This window comes from Anoplolepis gracilipes, chromosome 2, assembly GCF_047496725.1.
Source record: "Anoplolepis gracilipes chromosome 2, ASM4749672v1, whole genome shotgun sequence".
NCBI lineage: Eukaryota > Metazoa > Arthropoda > Insecta > Hymenoptera > Formicidae > Anoplolepis > Anoplolepis gracilipes.
This window is the reverse complement of record NC_132971.1, coordinates 20,584,918-20,610,632: the sequence shown is the minus strand read 5'-3', so window position 1 is coordinate 20,610,632 and position 25,715 is coordinate 20,584,918. Positions and strand designations below refer to the sequence as shown.

At 38.7% G+C, this 25,715-nt stretch overlaps 1 protein-coding gene across 4 annotated transcripts in view; it reads right to left on the bottom strand.

The window, feature by feature from the left end:
* The window catches only part of LOC140662844 (protein trachealess-like), an 84,358-nt gene that overhangs the window by 43,355 nt on the left and 15,288 nt on the right, over positions 1–25,715 (bottom strand). Inside the window, exons 2-4 of one of the 4 annotated variants that reach the window (XM_072886499.1) lie at positions 21,539–21,571; positions 10,114–10,161; positions 5,346–5,375 (exon numbers count right to left, since the gene is read on the bottom strand). In XM_072886499.1, the coding sequence (XP_072742600.1) occupies positions 5,346–5,375; positions 10,114–10,161; positions 21,539–21,571 (111 nt within the window). The remainder of the gene's footprint in view (positions 1–5,345; positions 5,376–10,113; positions 10,162–21,538; positions 21,572–25,715) is intronic. The other 3 variants (XM_072886500.1, XM_072886501.1, XM_072886503.1) reach the window with 3 other exon arrangements.

The window sequence follows — 25,715 nt, the reverse complement described above, 5'->3', positions numbered from 1 at the left end:
GCAATTTTTGTCAGCACGATAAAATAATGAGAATATGTAAAAAGGAGTAAAATAAATTCAAGATAAATTATTGACGTCCCATATCGACCCCTCTATCGATGTCTCTCGTTTTAGCTTCTTCCTCGAAACGACGAAAATGTAAATGACGAATTATGCTCGGTTAGTTGACGTCCTTGGAAAATTATAGGCAGCGCCGCAACTTTACGCGATCTGTTATATTCTTTCCCCTAATTTAAATGTCAAAGAAACTTGTTTGATTATTTGCTATGCAAATGGAATTGTTTAAGATGAGACTGACTTAAACCGATGCGGTAGGATCGAGGGGTTAACGGCAAGGAAGCTCGGATAATTCGGACGCGATAATTGGATCAAGAAGTCGGATCGCGGAGCGATCGTCTCTCTCTCTCTCTCTCTCTCTCTCTCTCTCTCTCTCGCTCCTACAGGGGTATTTCGCGGGGGGACACCGACTCGGCTTTAATTATGCTTCACGAATTTAGATCGCGTGCCTCTGATAATGGCGCGATCCGCAACGGACGCGACGCGTCTCCCGATAAAACTCACTATAATTATAATTATTTAACGCTTTTTTCTTCCTCGCGCTGTTGTTTAACTCGTGTGTAATTACCACGTGTAAAAAATATGGGGAGAGAATCTTATATATCTTAAATTTTTTAAGTAATAATTAAAACATTAAATTAAATTAAATTTAATTGACGCACTCTGCAATATATATCGACAAGTACAATTGTAAGATTCGCCGTTTACATCGATCGTTTACGTTCTCGTGCTCTCCCATTGCTGAAACTCCGCTTGTCGCGAAGAAGAACTTCTCGAGGGTAAGTAAGTACGGGCGACAGTCACCCTTTCGACCGCTTTCTCGACTACCGTCATTTCTCTCACTCGAGAGCACTCGGCGCAATCTGCTGCGCGGAATTTGCATACATAAGCTATTAAGCAGCTCTTTTCATTTCCTCCCGTTTATGACAGTTTAGTTAGAATAATGTTTTACAAGATTGTCGCGCGAACAACGTTTCTCATAATGACATCTCTCTACCTGATTAATACTCGCTCGACATCAACGTGACAATCAATATTTTTACGTGAATCAAAATCAAGTACTTATGTCAACTATATTTACTTTGTGAAATCTTATTTTGTAAAATCTTCAATCTCACGTTTGGCTCGCGCAAAATATGTATATAAATCAGAATCAGCTGACACGAGACAAGTAGCATCGTGGTGATACAAGATATACGAATTCGTAGTTAACTCTGATATTTACTGATATTTTCAATAATTCAGTGACGTAACACTGTATTCTATAATTTACGATCCATTGCTTATGAATAACTGTTCCTCCCGTATGCGCGTGTATATCCCGACCCTAAGTAAGATTTATACCACCATCGCTTGCGCCGTGCTACATGTGTTTTTCTTTTTTTTTTTTTTTTTTTTTTCGCGAGAGAAAACGAAAAGCGATAACTTTATAACTCTACCTCCGATTTTACTCCAATTCTCATAAACACATTCGCAAAGTTTATTGAACGTTTCGATTAGAGATCGTTCGAGTATTAAAAGTCGTCAGCGCAATCGATAAATGTTTTAAATCAATGTTATATCACTAACGATTAATTATAAAATCTGTAATGGAAATACAATGTGTATGTGTATTATTAAGCGATATATAAAAAAGAAAGATGTAAATAGACGCGGAACAATATATGTAAAGCCATTACAAATTAAAGAATTTTTTTCTCTTTATTGCAACATTTTTAATTACCGTGAAACGACCGGAAATTTTTTTCCCTCTCTACAAGACTACTACGTGCACATCGGCCGATTCTTTCCCTTTTATGAGCTGCGAGAAAACGCAGGGTGCTAATTAAACGAAACGTTTGGAATGCCTGCGAGCGCATTGAATCGGATAAAAGAGGGTTGTTTTCGCACGAACACCTTTCTAGTCTTTTATAGAAATCGCATTCTTTTATTTAAAAGACGAGAGACAAAATATCATCTCCGCGTACTTTTTGACAGGTAAATACACAGAGAAAAAATGCAATCTTTCCTTCTTTCTCTCTCTCTCTCTTTCTTTTACAACTTGTTTGAACGGCATCCACGCATCTCGTTCTTATTCTCGCGTCTTAAATACATAGGTAATTTAAACGCGTGAGTTTCTTTCTCCTCTTGTCGCACTATTCAAAAGCTCGAGAAAGCATTTCCATATATTTACAATTCTATAGTACACTTTTATACTGTCACGACCTGAGAATATCTACTATCATGCTGACTATAATTACAGGTTCTGCGCAGTTGTCTTATTGTCGAGCAGTAAGATAATAATAAAAATTTTTCCATCTGTTTAATATTAAGAAAGAATATTATGACAGAGAGGTTATTATTCCTTTTTCCTATTCTATTTTTTGTTTGAGTCAACAACAACAGATAATTTATTCTCATGATAATTAGTTTGATACGAATGAAAACAATGACAAGTACAAATAAGCAAACTCGCGACATTCGCAGATACATCGTAGATCCGATAAAAAATCGCTAAGAAGAGATATAACGCCATTATTGTTACGCAATGTTCAAACTGCTCTCGGGGAGTGCTTTCCAATTAAAATGGCGTAATATATGCATCGAGTTTGTATCTTGTGGCAAAAGACGCGGGAGACGCTGTAAGGAGACGCGATGGCCGAGGGTTTGATTCAAGATGAGACGTCAAATGTTACCACTTCGAAGGGTGGAGGGAAAATTCTCGGTGTCAATTCTCAGAGCAATCTGCCGATGCAGATTAGGGATGCCGCCGGTCTTAGTTGATCCCGTATAAGATCCCGTCTCGCTTCCTCCCTCGCACGTCGGAATTAATTGGGGTGAATTGTCCTGCCGCGCCCATTAATGTCACGAGTTTAATCCAGAGGTAAGAATCTTCCAACGGGCTGACTCTTCGCTCTCTCTCTCTCTCTCTCTCTCTCTCTCTCTCTCTCTCTCTCTCTCTGCAATCTTTATTTTTCCTCGATCGATCATGTCGCTCGAAATAATTTCGCGATAAGTTTTTTTTTTTTTTTTTTTTTTTTATTCGAAGAATATCGAATAATAAAAAGGTATATTTCTCTTTTTCGCACAAATTTCTCTCAACCCCTTAAAAATAATAGGAAAACAATGCGAAATGTGTACGTACGTATATTAAAAGTATTCTCGCGTGCGAAAACGCCGCTATAAACGCCACGCAAACGTGTATCTATGAAAATGAGGTACAAACTCGAAGGTCAATATCTGTCGACTCTTCACCGCAACTTATCGTCTTCTCTATAACACCAAATTGGCCCAATGCCTCTATGGTTGTTTTTATCTTCGCCCCAATCGTTTCGGCAATTTTTTCATTAAATATTTCATTAGATAAAAAAGGAAATCTCTCGAAACATCGATAATAAGATCATTATATCTAGTCGTTACGATGATGAATTTAATTTTTCGATACCGCTCGATTTCGCGGCTGATACGTTTAATTATCATTAGCTGCAAGAATTGCGACTGCGAAATTCGACGGACGCGTCAGCAAACAACCACTATTTGGCACGGAATTTTGAAGATGGAGGGGGATAAAGGGAAGGGGGGGGGGGGGAAGAGAGTCGCAAAAGAGAAAGAGCGTGGAGGTTTTTTGTGGGGTGCGAGAGCCGTTACGGTCAGGATTACTGCGACAGAACTTGGGGTTCACTCCCTTTGACCGACACACTTAGAACAACAATAACTCACTAATCCACGCGGGCCTGCACTGCGAGCGCCGATGAAAAATGTAAAAATCCGGAAAACCACTGCTCCGTGACAGTTCAATACATTTTAAATGCGTTCCGCCGCATTTGCGGGATACGATAAGCGGGATCCGGGGCCACGCGAGCGCCCCCTTCTCCCTCCCGATATGTCGGTTATTTATCGTCAGATTTATGGAATAAATGAGTAGGAGAGCCCACAACACTTGTGTCGCACGGCAATCCTCAAATATAGCGCTCTCTCGTTTCTATTATTAAAGTTTCGCGCGATACACGTTTGATGGAATCGCAAATTTCTAGAAGCCGTTTGCGAACGTTCGCGCCAACGAATCGGAGAGCAAAATGTGTAAATTACATGATTCTGATCAAGAGAAACTAATATATAAATCACTAGAGAAAAAAAAAACCAATAACGCGCGCTCCACGAAGAGGTGCAATGAATTGGACGAGAAAAAAATGTTCAAACGGGATAGATCGATGCGCCGAACGTTGATGAGAAAGGAAAAAAAAAAAAGGTAGGGGAGAGGGTTGGCGGAATGCCTTTATACGCCGCATCTCTATGGGATTCTTTCACGACACGGCGATTTAAAACGCCTTTTAAGACGGTCGTAGGGCGTCGGTGGAATTGTGCCGAGCTGAATCGAGCATTGAACTCTATATATATATATATGTGTATATATATATATATATATATATATATATATATATATATATATATATATATATATCGCTCGTACCCTTCCTGAACCGTTCCATAAGTTGCATTCCTATTTTCTGTCGTAATAAGGAAGCTCGCCGTGCCAATAAAACGCGATCGACCGTGTCGATCCGCGATGATTAAAAGGAGCGATATGTAAAATCAAATGGTATCGATGTGACGAGAAAAAGACGCGTGGAGAAAAAGAAGGAAAGCAAGAAAGACGCGAACGATCCTGGACCCGGGCTTTCAGCTGCGCGATAAACGCTTCAAGTTTAAAGACTCCACGCCAAAGGATGCACGAGAAGGCGAGAACGAGACGCTCATCAGGCAATCATACGGAAAACAAAAGCGCACAGTTGGAGAGCTGGGGCTGGGGCTGGGGTTGCATTATAATGCAACGAGCGCTAGAGAGACCGCGCATTCGACAGTCGAAAACTGCTGCTTTGCAATTCGACGTCGCGCTCGTATAACTTTTACATAATCGCGTTTCGTCACATTCGAATAACATTTATTCAATAATTTGCGCCCGCCACGGGAAAGTGTCGTTATTATAGGGCGCATACGCGATAATAACACGTATGTATTATGTATAACTGTGAAAGAATCGCGCGCGTCTCGATTATCGCGTTGGATGCTTACATTTCGCGCTTAACGTTTTGCCTTTTCAAGCAACACTTCCGTCTCAATAAGAGAGCTTTGTATACACGCGCGAGAATCTTTGCAATTATTATTGGACCACTTATCGTCGACTATTTTACCTTTTTTTTTTTTTTTTTTTGTCGGCGTGGAACGGATTCTTTGACGTAAGAAATAAGATAAACGTAGTACAAAAAAAAAAAGCGGCATGCATTTTGAATAAAGAATTGAGAGCGTACCTTTCGAAAGCGTAGTGCCTCTCCTCAAATCTGTAACACATAAACAAGCTTCGTCACTATATACCGTAGTACAACTATGAAGGAGAGGTCATTGATTCCGAACCCGTTGCATAAACTAGTTTCGACAAGCTCATCGGTGGAGGAGGGGGAGGGGGAGGGGGAGGGGGAGGGCGACGAGGGCAGGACCGCGAAGATCATTTCAGACGGTAGACGGGCGATTCTTTTTTTTTTTGGCGCACACGTAGGTAGTTATACCTATAAGTAGACATAATCATCACCATTGTAGGAGAGATAGGCAGACGGGTAAGGCTAATTTCCAAGACCCTGTATTATAGAGTCCCCCGAATCAACTTTTCCATAGTATAATAAGCTATTTTATATGACGTGCGTGCTCTCGCAATTATATTGAGATTAGATAAGACAACGGCCGTGCCGTTAGTTTAGCAGCGAGAACAAAATGTGGACAAGGTAAAGATATGCCAATTTCCGTCCGCGAATCTCGAGACTAGCAATATTCGATGGAGAAAGAACGGACACACTTTTTGCGAGCGAAACGAAATTCCGGAATATATAAAATTCTTCCACATTCGCAAGAGTATATTCACATCAATACTATTTACTTCTAAATGGAGAGTTTCTTCCGACATTAAAGATGGAGAAGTTGGCTTTGCCAGCGTTTTTCCGATGCCGTTCGACGAAGCGAATACGCGGTCTGGAATGCGGAGCGCGGTGCGATAAAAAGCGAATCAAATATCTACCGTTGGACCGAACCATTCGACTAATGAAAATACCTATTGTTACTTCTCAGGTTTTGCGTTGAGAAATTTTTCGCCGCAGCAGCTTTTGGATGTCCCGCGGCATCTCGTCCCGTTCTCGTTACGCGAAAACGTATTAGCGTCATCGAACAATTGATTTCGGCGATGACACAATCATGAAAATCGTTTTACAATCATAAATATGTATACGTAGACGTGATAAAAAATGCAAAATATAAATCGCTCAGCATCAACGAACGATAAAAGTCTCGAGTGTGGGATTAAAATTCACGCGTGTAAAGTTCCGACAGTCGGAAATCCGTTTCCTCGCTTCGACAGCATCCCCAGTCGGATGCAGTTGCAGGTGGATAGAGCTCCGACTAAGTGAATTGGACAGTGACGGGTGAAGAGAGACGGGTGTGACGATGAAAAACAATCGAAATCGAGCAAACGTGAGCGCTGGTTCGAAATCCGCGCCGCGTCGCGGCGTCGCAAGTTCCTGATTCGCATTTAAGTTAGCCTCACGTCCCACCGGTGCACGTGATCCAGCTGCTCGAGAGGAATCCCACGTATCCGTGACGTCGCTCCATCTCCACGACCGCGAGCAACCCGCATGCGAATACGCGAGTACCTCTGTGTCTAGCCGCTCTCTGCTGACTTATTAGGGATTCCGCGCGGGCCGCGCGCAGAAATTTCGACGTTGCGGCACAGGCGCCACGTGTACGTCGCCGGACGCACGTTCTTCTAATTTGCGATACGTCTTCGGACTGCTTAAAACTCGACCAACCTGTTTCTCTTCCTTTCCCGATCCCTTTCGCCGCCCGGTCGATCCCGGTCGTGTCCCCCGTCGAACCGGAAGAGTACTGAGAGAGAGAGAGAGAGAGAGAGAGAGGGACCGTTCCGGATTTTCGCGCGCGCATTTTTATGCCTACGCGTTCCTCGGATTATAACGTCGTATCTGTCATTTTTCCACCGCACGGATAAAAATAAACGATACGTATGTATGTATGTATGTATGTATGTATGTATGTATGTATGTGTATATCGTGTATGCAGGCTTTTCTGCAAGGAAAAGGGAAGAAAACCTCTTTGACCATTAAATCAGAATAGTCTTCAACAACTTTTCAACGTACGACGTGATAACTCGCTATGATAGATATCACATCCGAATATCCGCGTGATCCTTTCTTTGTATCGGCCGATAGGGAGAAAAGGATTTGCGAGAAAGACCGGGCTATACTTATGACTCCCGGGTGTACCTCTCCCCTAAATCTTGCTCCTATATGCACCACATCCGCATCGTAAGAAATACCGCGCGTGTGTGTTTACATTTTCAAAAAAATATATATAATTAGAATCTACCAAATTCGACTTTTCGTTCAAACAAGTTTCTATATGCGCGACACGTGAAAGATGGATGTACACTCAAAATTCATATCATCTTGAAAATCCTATACTTAATTAATGGAAACGAGCGTGAAGAAAGTTAACGCATTTAAGATTTGTGCCTCCTTGTAAGTGAAATTAGCACACATAAGCGTAGAAAATATAAATAGCGCGGAATATAACTTTCTCTCGCATCGGAGATCGAGATAATAGTTCCTTCATGGCGGCGGTGGCGAAACAAGAGCGACAAATTCCGGTGTTAACGCCTCATCGAGAGACGTAGAAATGCGCATTGTCGACGCGGTTTCGTAAGACGGGAGGAAATCGTGCGACAATGCGGCCTCTCTATTTCTCTCTCTCTCTCTCTCTGTCTCTCTAGGAAAAGAAGACTATTCGAAAAAGAAAAGTTTCTTCTCCTTCCCGCGCGAGAGCGGACAGAGGGGGGAGGGGAGAGGGGGGAAAATGCAGCTCGTTGTTTCGCTCTTTCCTCCTTTGAATTTTATTTATCGGTCGGCGTGAATATTCAACTCCCTCCATAAAGCGGGACAAAACTCCGTTCCGTTCCGGCCGCGGTTTGTCCGGTTGTATGGACCAAGAGAGACACGGGCGTAGAGAGTGTCACTTACAGAAACGCGAGAGCGATATTGTGTTGGACGCCGTCGTCGACGCGAGTACAATACGCCGAGAACGGAATGCATTAATATTAATGGTGGTACAGAAGGAGTCTCTCCTCTCTCTGGTAACGCGACAGGCTCGACCGCTCATCGAACTCTTCCCGAAAGACGAAATCGCAAACGCGTCTGCAAAATTTCACATTCCTCTCTACAGATTTACAAATGATTTTAAAAGAAACGAGCAATTAATCGTAGGTATACCATAAGTTAATAAAGTATAAATGACAAAGATCGAGAGGCAATTTTATGTATAATTTTAGATAGCGCACATTTTAATGTACTGTATATATTCTGATAAATAAATAAATAAATATCTTATTTGTACATTTTTTATATCCCTTTTAACGTGTATACGTGTAAAAAATTATAAAAGATATTCTGTCCCGAATTTTAATGAATTACAGACCGTCTAAAGTAGCTTAATAATATCTAAAAAAAATATTATATACGGGAATTATTTTCATATTCGACAAACCAACGAATGTAATAAATACCGAATGCTGCATCGAATTAAAATCTTTGCACTCGCGGAAATTTTGCACTCATCAGATGTACCATAATGTTGCACGGTGGCTCGAGAGAATGTATCTCGACTGAGACGTTGTCGCCTGGAGCATCGGTTATTTCAGTGACGATGCACCTCGTAACGCCTACCATCCTTTATCATCGCGCTTTCGTCTTCGGCGATGATTCGTTCTTTTATAATCCTACACCTTATACGTATACGCGAGAAAGAAACTACGTTTCATCATATTTATATTTTTAACTCATCTTGTAAAAGAAGAAAAAAAAAAAAAAAAAAAAAAAAAAAAAAACAGAATGACGGAAAGAGAGAAAGAGAGCTCGCGCAAAGTTCAGTTGAAAAAATTTTTATGCTAAAATTCTGGCATTTATCTCGAAAGCGGCATCTCTATAACCCGGTTAAAGACTTTGATGGCCTTGCAGTTTAACTTCCAAGGTATATCACGAGATGGAGAGCAAGATACGAAATGGCAGATTTTTTTCTTCACGCGACATAGGTGGGTGGTGTGTGAGTCACGGTTGTACATATTAAATACGTCGGATGGTCGACTAACAAAACCGCGGTGTTGATTATATCTCGTCGCCACTTATCTCGATGATGACAGAGCTTTACTTTTCTTTCTATCAAGTCTTAAACGGTACATTCAATTTTGTTGTCTTTTCTTTTGCGAATATATATCGGAAACGGTTCCGTTCTCTCTTCGTTTAGCGGACTCGACTCTGTTTCGCTTTAAGAAATCGCAGGGATAAACAAAAGCGGGCCGTGAAAACGCGTAGGACTACTCGAGAAAACGACGCGGAGAGCTCGGGGGAAAAATAACGCAGGTCGTGGAATGGCTTAGGAGAGCCGATCCGAAGTCGGATGGGAGAAGGTCTCGAGGTTTCGTTGGTCGGTTGACCTCGTCGGGTAATAAGAATAAATGTGATTCTATTACGGGTTCAATTGTTACGGCGGCAGATAGGCCGCTCTCGATAGAGGACGAAGGGTAGATCGTAGTGGATAAGATTTAGCCGGCAAGGTTTTTACCTACAAAATCGCTCCGCCACTTCGGACATTCGGGGTGTCGGATATTAACGAACGTTACGAGCGCTTGTAACATCGTCAAAATGTAATCGATAATAATAATAATAATAATAATAATAATGCCGAAGGAACATTACGTACTCGACGCTTCTTTGTAATCTGCCTTTATATGGGAAGCATAACGTCAAGTAATGACCGTTAAATCAATCTGACACACATGTCGAATAACATAATTATAAAAAATGCAAATACACAGGATGACGTGTAATATTTTCAATATCCAATCCAGTCGTTTATTTCTATCTTTCTGACATTAAAAAAAAAAAAAAAAAAAAAAAAAAACGGAATCTAAAAAATTTGCACGAATTTTTCGTAAAACGCGAGTCGGGGACTAAGAATGTACTCACCGTGCGTTGACGGAGGTAGGATTTCCGACGTCGTCCATGGACGGTTTCCTAGAATGAAACCACGAATGCAATTCGTTACTATTCATCCGTAGCTGCATAAACGCGGGATGGTTATACGTAGCGCATAGGTTGGTCGATTGCCACATTTTGCGTACTAATAGATCTCTAACAATAGGTCTTTTTCGAATCTAACGGGACGTGTGCGAAACTCTCTTCCGAAATTTTTACGTCACGGAAAATAAACTTAATCTTTCTTTCTGCTATGAGTCACTTTTCGTAATATATACATATCAATATATTTAAATCTTCATACGTCGATCGCTTGCGTCCACATTCGTATATTATGGTGAATTAGGTCTTTATAAACAGATAAGATCCTCCTTTGAAACACAACGTGTCACAAATTACTAAGTTCACTAGAAACTCTTTTGCATGGCGATGCTCAGCGATCCGTGCAATCGTGATTACAACGCGTAACTAAAAAGGGTTCTATGCTCGCCACGCAATTTGCAAAACAACTCCGAAATGAAGACGAACACGCGTAGCGAAAGTGGCGAAGAAACGCCCGCGCGACGGTCGGTCTTGAGAACGTGTGCGTAAGTGTCATCGGCGCGTGTTGGCCTCGTGCTCGCTTCGAGGGTTCCACCCCCGTCAACCCCGAAACATCATCCCCACCAGCCGGTGATCTTCGCTGCGCGTGCCTTTCTCGCCAATGTAACGCTACGCACTTTGCACACACATAGGGAGGCGAATATGTGGATTAACAGCCTTTTTTCTTATTTATCGAGAAGAATATTCTCTAGCGCAAGCGAAATTACTTGCAGGAAGGGAAATATAGAGAACAAGTAATCATACTTTCAATGATTTCTGTAGTTAATTAGTTGTTTTAAATTTAAAGATATTTAATTTTAAAAAGTGTAAAAAAGATTGAATAAACATAGGGTGGCTTATTAATTGTGGCCTAATTGAAAAGATGATTCTTCATGAAAACTCAATGCAAAAATAAGGTAATAATAATTTACTAAATGGGCTCAAGGAGCAAGACAAACGAATAAAGTTAGTATTTAATTTTTAAATATTATTTGTTTCCCTTGCTTCTTGACTCCCTTCTTTACATTTAATTTTTCATGGAAAAACAAATCAAAAATGTAGAATGAAATGTTTTCATGGGTGATTTCGAAAAAAATTGACTTTGTAAATTAATAACATCAAATTTCATCTTGCTTCACAGAATAGCACCATCGATACATAAATAAAAAAAAAAGTACAACACACATTTCGTTTAATTAAACAATTTATTAATAACTTAAGTATTGTTAAGGAAGTTATAATGTATCTAAAGTACATCAAGATTTTATTTTTCCAATTAAACATATCTTTTTATATATAGTATTTTATATATATTATTTCCAATTGAGAGAAAAGAATGAAAGATTCGCTTACAAACTTATGAATGACTTATAAAAGAATACATGAAGAAGTCTACAAATAAACCAATCACAAAATGTCATTATAATTATTGAATACAATTATTAATTAATAAATAATTATTGAATGCAAGATTTTTTAGCAAACTATTTTTAGTTTTTACAATAACTATAATAAATGTAAAATAATTAACAGAACAAGCCTCGATTTATAATGATATTCCTTCACGAAGAATCACCCCGAGGCGAGGGTGTGTTGGAGCCCGCTCTATATAAATGAAATCTCTAGAGTAAATATATTTGTACGTACAAAACGCACTTAATCTATAGGACAGTGAGACTTTACATCGCCAGACTGGAGCTCAACGCTCTGTCTTCATTTGACCGATTGTGAGATCTGGAACCCCGTGACGCCAATAAAACGTCGTATCTCCGCGATAGCTATCTATGTGTATCTATTTTCACGCCGCAACCTTATCCCTTAGTCGACCCTAGCTAACGTTGCGTCGAACAGTGGAGGGGATCATCGATTAAACCCTAATGGGATTATACCCTTACGATGGTTTTTCCATTTTACGCGAATAGAAACAAAGGTACGAGAGATTTCAATCTGAAAAATTTAAATTTAAATTTATATCACATTTTCCGTTCCATCTTACTTCAAAATTACGATCATCATACTACCATATCAGGTATTTTACAAAATATTAATTTGGGCACGATATAGCATGATAACATTAACACTGTTACGCAGTGTTAATGTTATTATAGTACTATTATTAATGTTACACATTAATTGGCAGAATATTTATACCTCACGCTTTGCAGTGAAAAGAGAAAAAAATGAAGAAGGTAATTTTTGCCACATCAGAGGTCAAGAGCGGTTTCAGATAGCAGGGAGGATACTTCCGAGTATCGCTTATCGATTCAAATCGCGTTCCCCGCGTATGAATGAACGAACGAGTGAGCAAGTCGAGCCACCGGCCACCGGCCACCGGTTGAATGAGAGTCTCACCGGTGACCACAAAGTACATGCGTGCGTAACGACGAACGTTTGTATTGTCAAAGAGGCTTCGTTCCTCTCTTCGTACATTAACTGTTCTTTTTCCATTTCTTCATCTCTAACGTTCGTCTATTGTGGATCCGTTTGAGTTTTGCGGCATAATAGATGATCTTCATTCAAATTAGATATCTTGATATACAGGATGTTTTCGTGCAAAAAAATTCGGCAGGTAATTCCTAAAGGTGGTCATTTTTTTTCCCCACAATTCTTATAATTTGATTTAATTTTATTTTTGTCCAAATCTAATTTTTTTTCCTCTTTAATGTCGTTTAGGATCTATTGGTGGGACTTTTTTTTCTTCAAAGAAACTACTCAAGGAATTATTGCCCCGAAATTTTTCGCACATGTTTAAGAACATCCTGTATCTTTCATTACAATCGTTATCGCGATCGTGTATTAATCGTTGTAGTTTCCTCAGATCTTATCACGAATTAACTATATTGCTACCGGTGATGTAATTCGACGTGTCGGACGCGTAGCTAGGTATGCGGCGCGACTAACGCGGAGCGTTTTGTACCGTTGGTGCTAAAAATGCGTGGCGAATCGACGGGAAGGATCGTCCTGACTAGGCAACTTCGAAACAGATCCGTTTTCTACGATCTTAATAGGTATCGGATTCGCTCAAAGCATTCCGCCTTAGCGCGGTACACGCTGAATGTGTATACCCTAGTCGTTCGCCCGATGCCGTGTAAATTCGCCGTGTTTTGTCACGCGTTTGGTTTAGCCGCGGCATTAGAATCACGGACCATCGCGCACTATCGCCGCTTTTTCGATTCCCTGTCGCGCCGTTGATTCCAAAGTTCGCGCGCGCTATTAAACGATGTCTCGGATTTTTGTCGGGATATCTGCCGCATTGTGCGCAATTATACACGCTTTTTGTCGGCTTAAGTCGGTGTAAAATGCGGTTTTCCGAAAATGGCAGTGGAACGAAGGACTGGTCTTTACGAGGCGGTATCGCGAGATGGTATCGTTTAATTTGGCATAAAACATCAATCTCATCTATTCCGAGCGCCTGTCTCGTTCACTACTTCATCTTTCTTTCCGCCTAACAGACCTCCTTCTCGTACCTCGTTAAAGTTCGGAGCGTTCCCCAAGCGGAAATTTAAAATTTACCACTACTCTGAAATAACTTTCCACGTATATATACGTATATATACAATTAAACATGTCTGGCGCTCGTTCCTGTGTTTTCAAACTAAAAGCAATCATCATTATATTATCGCTTTACATATTTAGGTATTATATACTTGAAGACATCTCAATAGAAAAAAAAATAGCTTACTGAATCAGAAGACTCAATATGTATAATAATTCGTGCATGTTTTTCAATGTATACTTAAAAATTCGTAGTTATTTTTGTATTTCACGCAAAAATATTTTTTGAAAAATGTACTCATAAATTTTGATTTTTTTTTTCTGAATAATCATTATGTATCACTCAAAAAAATATTTTGCTAATGTAGATAGATTTTTAGATGTCTCAATTAAAATTTATCGCTACTTTTTATACCTGTTAGAATATTGTTTGTCACGTATAGATTTTATAACAGCAATATTCTAGTAATACCTCTAGAAAATTTAGATCCTATTGCCAAATATTAATCACAAATATAATAATATCCTTGACAATAGGCCTTAAAGATAGGCATGGCAGAAAAATTTTCCGTCTAAATTACACTAATAATACAGATATAAATTCTGTCTCTGTCATTTAAATCGATTAAGTGCAAAATAAATGCGGTATCACAGTATTTGCTAATAATTTATCTGTTTCAGTTAATTTTTTACACCTAGAAAATTTTTATTGAAATTGCAAGATCATTTTCTTGAGTAATGTATGTATAAAAACGATACATGTCTAAAACAATTAATATTTACAAAAATTAATTATTACGCGCAATTTTCAACACGATATTGAAATATTTTGCATATATTTACATAAAAAAATTATTTAATATAAAAATTTTATAGATATTTTACATATTTTAAATATCACAAAATAAAATTTGAAATATTTTACATGCGTCTTATTACGAAATAATTTATAAACTGTGTGTGTGTGTGTGTGTGTGCTCACCTTGCATCGCCATTGTCCAATGCCTTCTTTAAAGAGGAACCTCTTCAGCCTTCGTTGCTTTTTCATGGCACTTGGAAAAATTTGATTGCGATCAGTAGAATATGACTTTTGCGCGACACTTTGTATGGCACTCCCGACATTAATCACGTCTGACGCACTTTATCATATGTATTACGACGATAGCAAAAAATATGACTTAATTAACATTTGAAAAATTATGTGGCTAAATTTGCATACCACTTAGCGCAATAATCTACGTTAAGTACGTACAATAAATGCGGAATTAATGACTGTTAAGTAAATATTAATATATAATAATAGAATATTAATATATATAATGCTGGAATAACGACCATAGTTAAACGTCATGACACGTCGTGTCATTAAAATCGACTAAAACCAATTCGTACATCTGCAACATTTGGTTAATGACCCTAAACCCATAAAAATAACATTGGCTTCATTTCAATATCGCGCGATACTTCACGAATCGAGTTAATAGCTAATTAAGATAAATCGACAAGAAAATACGATAGAAAAAAACACGATGGAATTTTAATATATTGTAAGCAATTTTAATGCGTCAATCTCGCCAAGTAAACAGTCAATATTACCATTACTTAAATCAAATAGCCATCGTCATGATACTTTTATGTGGCGTTAATCGCAGGAGTGATCAATTGTGCGAGCTGATAATTGCTAATTGTAATATTTAGAAAGAATTATCACGTTTCAACATGTGGATGGCCTTTTGCGTTACAACCTTCTCGCTCGAGTCGCGTTGTATTAATGACAGCAATACTAAAATATGTATGTATGTATGTATGTTTATTATTAATATAATAATACAACGTTTCAAAAAGTAATACTACGACACACGCGAAGCGACTCGCGTTGATGCCTCTTCGTTCGAGAGTCGCCGCATGAATAACGACAAGGTGATCGCGCGTAAACAATAGCGGGCCATACGCCACAAAGTTACGCGCACCTGCGTCAAATTCCACAACCACGATCATTCCTTACAATTATTATATTTCCTTATAATTATAATTGACAATCATTAGTCTACGCAACTAATTAATTCCTGATACAGTCAATGATATGTAAGAGTATCGCGCGACGGTGACTATATTAATCTAATTGTAAGGACTGAAAGATATTATTTTGTGAGAAAGAGAGAGAGAGAGAGAGAGAGAGAGAAAGAAGAGAAAAAAACGTATTCGCAAAAATTACGCAAGATATCAAACGCGATTATTCTCTACGAATAATTAAAGATTTTTATCAATCGATTAATCGATTCTTACGACTTTTAATATATTTTATAATATAATTATTATATTATATAATATAATACCGACGATTATAACGATATTTCAATGATTATAAATACTACTTCAAATCGCACTTAAGATTCCATCGATTTAATTTGTAATTTATTCATAATTTTCGAGTTGACACTTTACGATAATGTACGAATCGCAAGATCGAGTATTTCAAGTAACGGGAAGTAGTGATATACATGAACACGTTTCATTAATAATTCATTGGACATTTAAAGAACAGAATATTCGGCACGCATTTATTTTGTAGCGCGTTAAATATTTCATGATGACGTCGAATCAACTATAACACGACGTACTCGCGCGGCGCACGTGTTTTTTGGGACACACAGCGCGCTATTGTTTACGCCCGGTCACCTTGTTATCATTCGTGCGGCGAGACTCGACGGAAGAGGCACAGCAACGCCAGCCGCGTCGTAATATTACTTTCCAAAATAAGGAAATATAATAATTATGAGGATCGTAGTTGTGGAATTTGACGCAGGCGCGCATAATTTTACGGCGTACGTACAGCCCGCTATTGTTTACGCGCGATCACCTTGTCGTCATTTATGCGGAGACTCTCGAACGAAGAGGCAACAACGCGAGTCGCTCTGTGTGTGTCGCAGTATTATTTTTCGAAACGTTATATACATTAATAATAAACGTTATGTATATATGAAACGTTTATATGTATACACATTATTCTTTATATAATTATTACAATTAATGATAGTCTATTCAAACAGCGATGGCGATTTGATGCAAATAATGAAAAGTCACGACATATCGATTAACAATACGTGGCTATTTACGACTAATATCGCATTGGTATTAATATGTATTATATGCTGAAACTGTATTATACTCGCAATACACAATTTTGATTGTCTATTTTCTGTTGGTTCACCGCGTTTTAATCAGCCATTGATTCGATTCACGTAATATCAAAGCGAAGCCAATGTCATTTCCAGGTTTTCTTGTTTTCATTAATAAAGTAGGTACAATTCAGATCGAAGCAAGTGACGTCGAGCCGTGTTACATTAAAAAATATAGTATTTCGCATATTTTGAGATTTATTCGATCGAAATTTGTGTGAAAAACGATCAACTTATCTAATTAATAATCTAGAAACGTGTGATTCGCAGATATTTGTCTTTAATTTTTACTTATATATTTTTAATTAATTATAATACAAAATATATTAAAATTTTAAGATGCGAGCATATTATACTATTAACTAACGATAAAGATAACATTGTCGTGAGTAGCACGTGATTTTTAAATATTAAGCAGATTTGTTACTTTTAACTCGTTTTAATAAAATGCGCGTGATATCGTGTATATGCGTCATTAACATCGGGAGTGCCGTGCAAAGTGTCGTGCGATAGTCATATTCTATTAATTATAATTAATCTAGTTTTCGCGACTGACTATGTAAATGCCATGAGGGAATAACAATGGCAAAATAAGAGAGGAGAAAGAGGCCCGGGGAGGCGTCAAGCGGCAACGGAGCAACCGTGGGGTAAGATTTAATATTTATTATTAGATCTACTTGTAAAATTAATTGCTCATTTATCTTCGCAATAGTGACTTATTTTTAATTATTGTCCAATATAACGCATATAAAATAATTTAAATCTTATATTCAAATATTGAAATGAATTAATATTTTTAGATACATATACAACATATTTCAATATTCTTAAAATATTTACTTAGAATACTTTAATATTCTTAGATACTTACTAGAATAATTACTTAGAATCTTTTAAAGTGTTATTGAAAAGTTTATATCTGAAAAAGTTTTTCAGCAAATTATGAAATTTATTAAACATTTTCTTAAAAAAAACAAAAAAAAAGTTTTTATTGCGCGTAATAATTAGATTGTTTTCATCAATTATTTTGGACACTACTTTCTTTGTATATTTATATGTGTGAGTAGGTATATATGTATATAATATATTTAAATATTTTATTTTATTTTATTTTATTTTACAGTGCAACATTGTGTACTAGAACTCCGTTGTTGCGCATCTTATCGGTGAGTGTTAAATTATTTTTTATTTTATAATCTCTTAAAAATCTTTGTGATAATAAAGAAAAATAATAAAAAAAAAAGTTTACTCCAAGTGAAAGCTTGAAAAAATTTTGCTATAGTTCAAAATACTCGCGCATAATACATGCGTATACACAGTTAAAAATTTCTCGCAGCTGTTTTATTTTATGCTAGAAAATAGAGTAAAAATACTTTGATACTTTTTAAAATTCCCCTCACGAAAAAGTTATCTATTCATTTAAAATTTATGTTCGTTATCGTTATTTGACATGCATATGTAATCATTTCTATGCAGATTCGTTTAGGCAATTTAACATTTTTGCTCCAAGAACGTTTCAAATATCGATAAGCTTTTCTCTCGTTTTCATTTCGCGATAAGTTTACAAAAGTTACTTCATTATCATGTTCCAGTTTTTTTAAAACGTAATGCGTAAAACGAAAATTATTTCTAGATTTATTGAAAGTATAAAAATTGGAGGAAATTTTTGAAATAATATATAAATACCGATCTTTCTCCAAACCGAGAAATCTCAGCTCGATTCAATAAGAAATGTTTTTGCTGAAGTTGACGATATCACACATAGGAAGACTAAAGACGTCGATGTCTTCTAGTCGATCAAGTTACTATAATAGTTGAGGTGATGCAAAATACTTTTACTTTTTCTATACTTTGGTTTAAGAGCGCTACGCTATTACAATTACCTAAATAAATGCAACTATGTCGTCGTCTTTCGTGAATATCTGGGAATTTAATAGAATCTGATATAATCAATGATACTAAAAGGAACTGTAAATTGATTCGCCGAAATAGGTGATATCGCGACATTCTCATTAACACTGCCTCGATCGAGAGGATTAAGCAGAAAGAAAAATCAATCTCGTGTCAACGTCAAGTGAATCTCGCAAGAAAGGTACAATTTGGTGCGTGTGTATCTGGATGTAAACGAACGTCCCGGTCGACAGTGGCGAGATCAAATAGCGAGGGAGCCAAGTGAGCGAAGAATAGCGGGCTGAAGCGGTGGAGAAAGGTGGACCGAGGGGGGGGAGGGGAGGGGAGGGAACGCATGTAAGCGGGAGGGGGGGATCTCACGAGAAAAGGGACCAAGTAGGGGGCATGGAGGGCGACCGGTCGACCGGTCCTCTGGATAGACGGACGGAAAGACAGACAGGACTGGAGACCGCTCATTACGGGCGGCGCATGCGCGTGGAATGCGGCGGGCTCTGGTCTTCTCGATACAATAAATATAGGATCGGCGGATCGGATCGGATCGGATCGGATCGGCGAACGGGCAATGTTGTGCCGAGAGGGGAAAAGGAGAGGAGGGAGGGAGGGAGGGAGGGAGGACGAATCTCTCCGCGGTTGGAAGTAAGGGGTAAAAGCGATGAACGAAACGGGGACCGCGACAACAATGCCCGACAACGTAGTAACGACATCCAGTTAAATCGCGGCTGTCGACAAAAAAATGTACGGGCCCCCGCGAGATTCTTTAAGGGTACACGGTGAACTCGCAACTCGCGCTATCCGTCACGTCGACGTGGAAAGCGAATGAATTCGAGCGAACGTGGAAACCAAACGAAATTTTTCATCCGTGAAAATTTTCTTCGATTAAATCATCCCTTTGCATGTCCATCGAATATTATGATAATTTTTTCGATCGCGTGTCGATTACTATACAGTCGATATGAGAAAAAAAAAAAAAAAAAAAAAAGAAAAAAAAACGCCGAATAATCTTGGCGATTATGAATAATATAATTAACATTTCTGTTCCCTTAACGGCGCTGTTAGTGGGAACAAAAACGGGCACATTACGGCTTAAGAGCTTGCGATGGACACCCGGGTAGGATGAGGCACCCGGTTTAAAATTGTAGGGAGCCGACGAGGTGGATGTACCCACGATATAAATGCTGATCAATCAAGGCGAACGGAGCATTTAATCGATACTTCAATAATTATCAACCTGCTCCGGACGAGTTTCGCAGATAACCCTTATGCATTTTTTACTATATTGCTTCTTTTCTTTATTGATCAATCGCTCCTGCTTAATAATCGTCGGTTTTAAATATAATTTATATCGTGAAGAGGACGCGCGCTCTCTCAAATAATCATCGAGTACTAGAGCGAGAGTTGAGATAATTTTTTCTACAAAAATCTTCTTTCGATGTCACTAGAATATATCTCCTCCACGGTATTAATTTATACACAATATTATACAAATGCGATATCTCTTAATGATGCATAATGCGCTGGAATGTCTCATTAATTTCATCGCGTTAAGTGACGACACGAGATTTTTCATACGAGACGATTACGAGTGACGTCTTGAAAATTCACGAGGGACAAAAAAAGGAGAATACACAGACGCGACAGGAGGAAAGCGATAACGTGTTATTAATTGCGTTATGTTGTTTGTAATTAGTGTGAAATCGCTTAGAGTTAATTACAGCGAGACTGCGCGTTCGGTTCTCGCGTCGCCGTCATTAATTATACTTTTCTTCGCGCCACGTGATTACGCATAATAGTTTGTCCTCGGATATGTTTCTCAAATACGATCATAATAAATACTAGCATAGAGTACTAGTACATCTTCTCGTTGTTATGATTTTACATTTAAATATTTTTTTTTAATTTCGCGGATAGATTTGTGTGAAATAAAATTTCTCTTTGAAGAAAACGTGATTAAAATTGCATAATTTTTCCTCGGATACGACAATATTCATGAATCGTGATAAATACAATATTATCATAACATATCGTTGTTTGTTTTTATATTAAATATATTTTTTTTTAATTTAATAGACAAATTTTTATGGAATAGAATTGTTTCTTTTTTAAGAGAACGTAAATTTAGCACGAGTAGCAAAGTGTATTTCGTTTAGAAGTCGCTGTTTTCGTACGCTCGGTCCAGTATGCGTACACGTGCGTGCTGTGTGTATATATGTGTGTATGTGTGTGTGTGTGTGTGTGTGTGTATTTGTATATTGTACAGTGGTCCGTGAAACGGCTTCGTGTGCCGGCTCTGTTCGTTCGTCACTCGAGAGTTGATTTATATCCTTAGGTAAGAACCTCGTGCCAGACCTCGATGCCTCGCTCGTTGCTTCTGCGTGCGTTCGCTTTGAACAATGGAATTGCGTCGCGACGTCGATCTCTCTGTATCAATCACCTCCTCGCCGGAGCGAGATCTTTTATATCCTTAGCCTCCGTTTATCGAGAGACCCGTTTCTTTCCGCGTAACTTTGCCTCGTATTATTAGATCGCTAGATCGTTTTTCCCGAACGCCTAACGCATTCCGCCCGCTTATCAATAAAGGATTGTAAGCTTTCGTTCATTAATACACATTGATAAGTAAAAACAAATCACACACACACACACACACACACACACACACACACACACACACACACACATATATATATATATATATATTTATATATATATATATATATATATATATGAGGTACAAGTATGATAAAAGTTCTTACCTCTCTGTCCAGCAGAGCGCGTCATCTCGATACCTAGAAACAGAGAAAAAAATGGTCTTTAATTTATTTCAATATTATAATATCAGTTTCGCCAACTATTTTTTTTAAATAACAAACTAAATAAATTAGAATAAATAATTTTAAAAATAATAATGAATTTTTTTCTTAACTTTAACAGCAATCGCTTTATGATTAAATCAGACGTATGTCTATCGTTTCGCAACATTGTTCTTTAGTTCAATTTAGTCAAAGTTGATACGTAAGTTGTATAAGTATTACTAATTCGTCGCGGTACGCGATCGGCATTGCCCCTCTTATACTTAGCCCCAGAATCCAAATCCCGTGTCGCAGCTTACAGGAAAAAGCTTTTATATGAAAGCTCGGCTAGAGAAATAAGATCTTAGCCGTCATAAATTGCGCGCGAACCTAATCTTGCGGTTGAATGGTGCCACGTTCCCCTTTCTATTCTTCTTCACTGAATGTTATAAATTTGTTTCAAAAAAAAAAAAAATAAATAAAATAAAATTTATAAACTTTATCCATCAAGATAAACTCTGACCACTCACATATTGAATACTCACATATGCTAGAGTTTGAAATTAGATTATAATTAAACTTTTAACCACCGACACTCTTAGCATCGCGCGTTATCTTCAATCGATCGGAAACGTAACGTCGCGTTAGAAAGTCACGAACCCCTAAACCCCAAGGAACGTCGACATGGAGGGATCGAGTTTCGCGGCCAGCGAGAACTGATGAATCAGAAGGAAACGCGCGCGCGAAAGTGGGGCCTGTCAACGCGACATGATTTAAAGCCAAATATTACGACAGAACGCGCATTCCGGCGACGTCTGCCCGGGCCGAGCGAGCGAGTCGAGGGTCGTGAGCGACACCGAAGGGATGAGCCCGTAAGTCGTGCAGATATGTCGGCCACGGTTTATTACCGGGATGGCGATATGGACGGCGGGGGTGGAGGAACATTGATTTAATGCGGGAGTAATTGGGCGACCGGACGTCTCTATGAGCGCCGCCACCTTCCACCGCTAATGCGTTCCCGCCCTTCTAACCTTTGGGCTAACCACCGTGCGAGCGAGTCAGCGAGCGTGCTATGGTTTCTCTGGCTTCCCTCTCTTTCTCTCTCTTTCTCTTGCCACCCTAGCTCCTTCCTCCACCCGCGTGGTGGAACGTGAGAAAGACGAACGCTTTATTACTGCTTTTATTGCTCGACGAGTTTTAGCCGCGCGTACCGCAGGTTGGATCGGCTTATGGCGCTTATTAAACTTTGATGTCACCAAATCGCTCTTTCACTCTCGTCCGCCTTTCCTCCACGCTATCATCCTGGCACGCGGACATACGTAAAAGCGAAGGGAGAAGCGAAAAATGTACGATAATTTTATTAGGATTCAAATTTTATCACGTTCATTTATCAATAAAATCGGCAAACATATATATATATATATAAACAATTGTTTTTATATACAAAATAGTTTCTTTATATAATTATTTTCTTTCCACATATAATTATCGATAAATGAAATAACTGGTTAGATAAGTAGTGCCGTAAATTTCTATCTTTATCACATTAGTTTTGAATTTTTCAATTACGTAACGACAGGGAGAAATTGGGTTAGAGCCACGCATTGCGTTACTACGGAGTGTCGACTCGACCTGTCATAATTAGTCGTGTTACTTAAGCACACATATAACACTGGAGCGCGCGTGTGTACTTATAACTACCTAGCAGTAAGTTAACGGTCATTATAGTCAATCCCGTTTATCCTCGTCATCGCGTGCAGGAAATTAAAGGGTGCGTCTCGAGATTTGTGCGTGTAATGTAGCCAATGAAACCTGCCAGGTGTTGAGATTTTATTAACACGGCAACCCGCTCTAAACGGCCGTTGCAGGCGGAATGCAAATGTTATCCTCCGATATCGTAACGCCAACTATTACCGCTTCGCAACCTTTTCGCAAATATTTTGTCGCGAGAAATATAGGATAAGAGACATTTCAACCGGGAAATACAATCTTGGAGGGACTTTTTTTCTCTGTCCGCGCTACAAATCTTCCCCGATACGATATTAGAGAAGAAATTTCTCACGAGTGTGTTTCCCGCATTTCGCAAGATACGACGAACGAGTTGGAAAGATTCCGAAGCGAACCCGGGGCCTCTCATCCGCCTTGGTCGCGCCATGTGTCGCTAAGGTTGCCGAGAAGCGCGCGGGGAAGCTTCCTCCTTGGTTCGCTCGCACAACGAGGGACCGCAAACGTGCTCTACAAGTAGTCATAATACGTGGACCTGGGGCAGACTCACACACACGGTGCGATCACGAACCGGCGTTCCCCCTCTCCCCCTCGGTGTAAAGTTAAACTTTGGATACACCGGCTGCGCGAAATGTCTATCCCGGGCATCGCGATGGTCCGCTTTCTGATCGCGCGAGCGCGCACTAGTTCTCGACAACACTGATAAAGAACGTTCTTCGATATATGAGACGGTGTTGTGAGAGATGCGATGCGAGTAGCTGAATTCCTTCTAATAAATTGCCTTATTTATTAAGATTTTTTAAGACACGTTTTTGTCGGAATTTTCTGATCTGCATATTTGAAAGTAATTTCAGGCATTTTTCTTAATCATCAGAGTCGTTTATCTGAAAATTCGGGTAATGTGTAAAGAGCTTCAGATACCTTGTCTGCAGTTTTTTTTTTTTTACAGTGTTTCGCTCGAATAACTAACGCTCTTTTTAATCGATGCTTTGTATATACAAAGTAATTCCGAGATAGATCACTGGTTGAGATAAATCAAGATTCCAATTTTAATATGATTGACACATTATTGGTACGTCAATTTTTATTTAATTATCAGTTCAGTTTTATCAATACTGTCAACCTTGTATATAAAGTTTGTATATATAATCATTATTTAAATTAAACAAAATGTTAAAATTTTTCATTAATAATAAAAAGTTTAGATAGAGGTGTGCAAATTATATTTTTTGCTATAGTGTATCATTAATAATTATATGTTCACTGTAAAAGATAACTGTGAACAAAGTATGTGAAGTTTTCTTACAGATATCTATATCGTTTGAATTTCCAGACAAAATTTTCAAAAGTAATTTTCAGACATTTTTCTAAACTTTCAGAATGAAATAACTTTGACGATTAAAATAAATTGTTTGAAATTATTATCAGACAACCAGATTTGAAACTTCAGACAAAAGTATGTCTAAATTTTTAGGCAATTTTTTAAAGTGGTAAATTTATTTTTTTTTTCTTAAATTTTTCCCCGCTTGTGTATAAAATATATTTATATCGTTGCATCGACTAGCTGTCTCATGCATCTGTCATTTTGTGAAAATAATTTAGTTTTATCTCATAAAACGTTTCTCGTTTTAAATTCTCGTTAAGTTTGAGAAATAGTATTTGCAGCGAGTCAAGCGAGTAAGGTAGAAGCGAATGTTAACAAGTACCATTTTCGCGTTAGCGAAACGGAACTCGAATATAGCGAAACTTTTTTCCAGAGGAGACGACGGTAGTGCCACTCGTACGTCATAAGTCATCCCCGATGGAACTTTAATTCGGATCACGAGTGAAAAGCTTCCGAATCCAGTAAGTCGTGAAATATTACGTTAAACCGATGGTGAGCGCGTTGAAAGTGCCGTTTGAATTACAATCGCGGCCAACGATATCTACATAACGCGATTCGCATAATTTTCACATCGACGAAAATTCTCGACGCGTCGTGCTTTTTATCGCGTTCAAATCTATGAAATTCACTCCAGCCAGCGAATCTCACCGAGGACCATAATTTCTGTCTCGCTCGGACAAATGAAAGTTTGGAATGATCGGCCAAACAGTGTATACGCTTTCTCGATGAACAAATCGAGCCTGATCCGAACGATGGTTACGTATCCTCGGAGCTGTTGCCGGGAAAAAAGTTTGAATCCCTCGCGGGACAGCACCCTGGAGCGGAGCGGAGCGAAGAGCTGGCGGGTCACTGTACCATCGTCATCGTCGTTGTTGTCGTTGTCGTCTTCGTCTTCGTCTTCGTCTTCGTCTTCGTCTTCGTCTTCGTCGTCGTCGTTGTCGTTGTCTCTCGACTCGTTTCGGTATACCTATATGCAGGCACGACCTACGTTCCAGCGGAACGGCGAGCGGGTAGCATAGCTGGCGCATTATC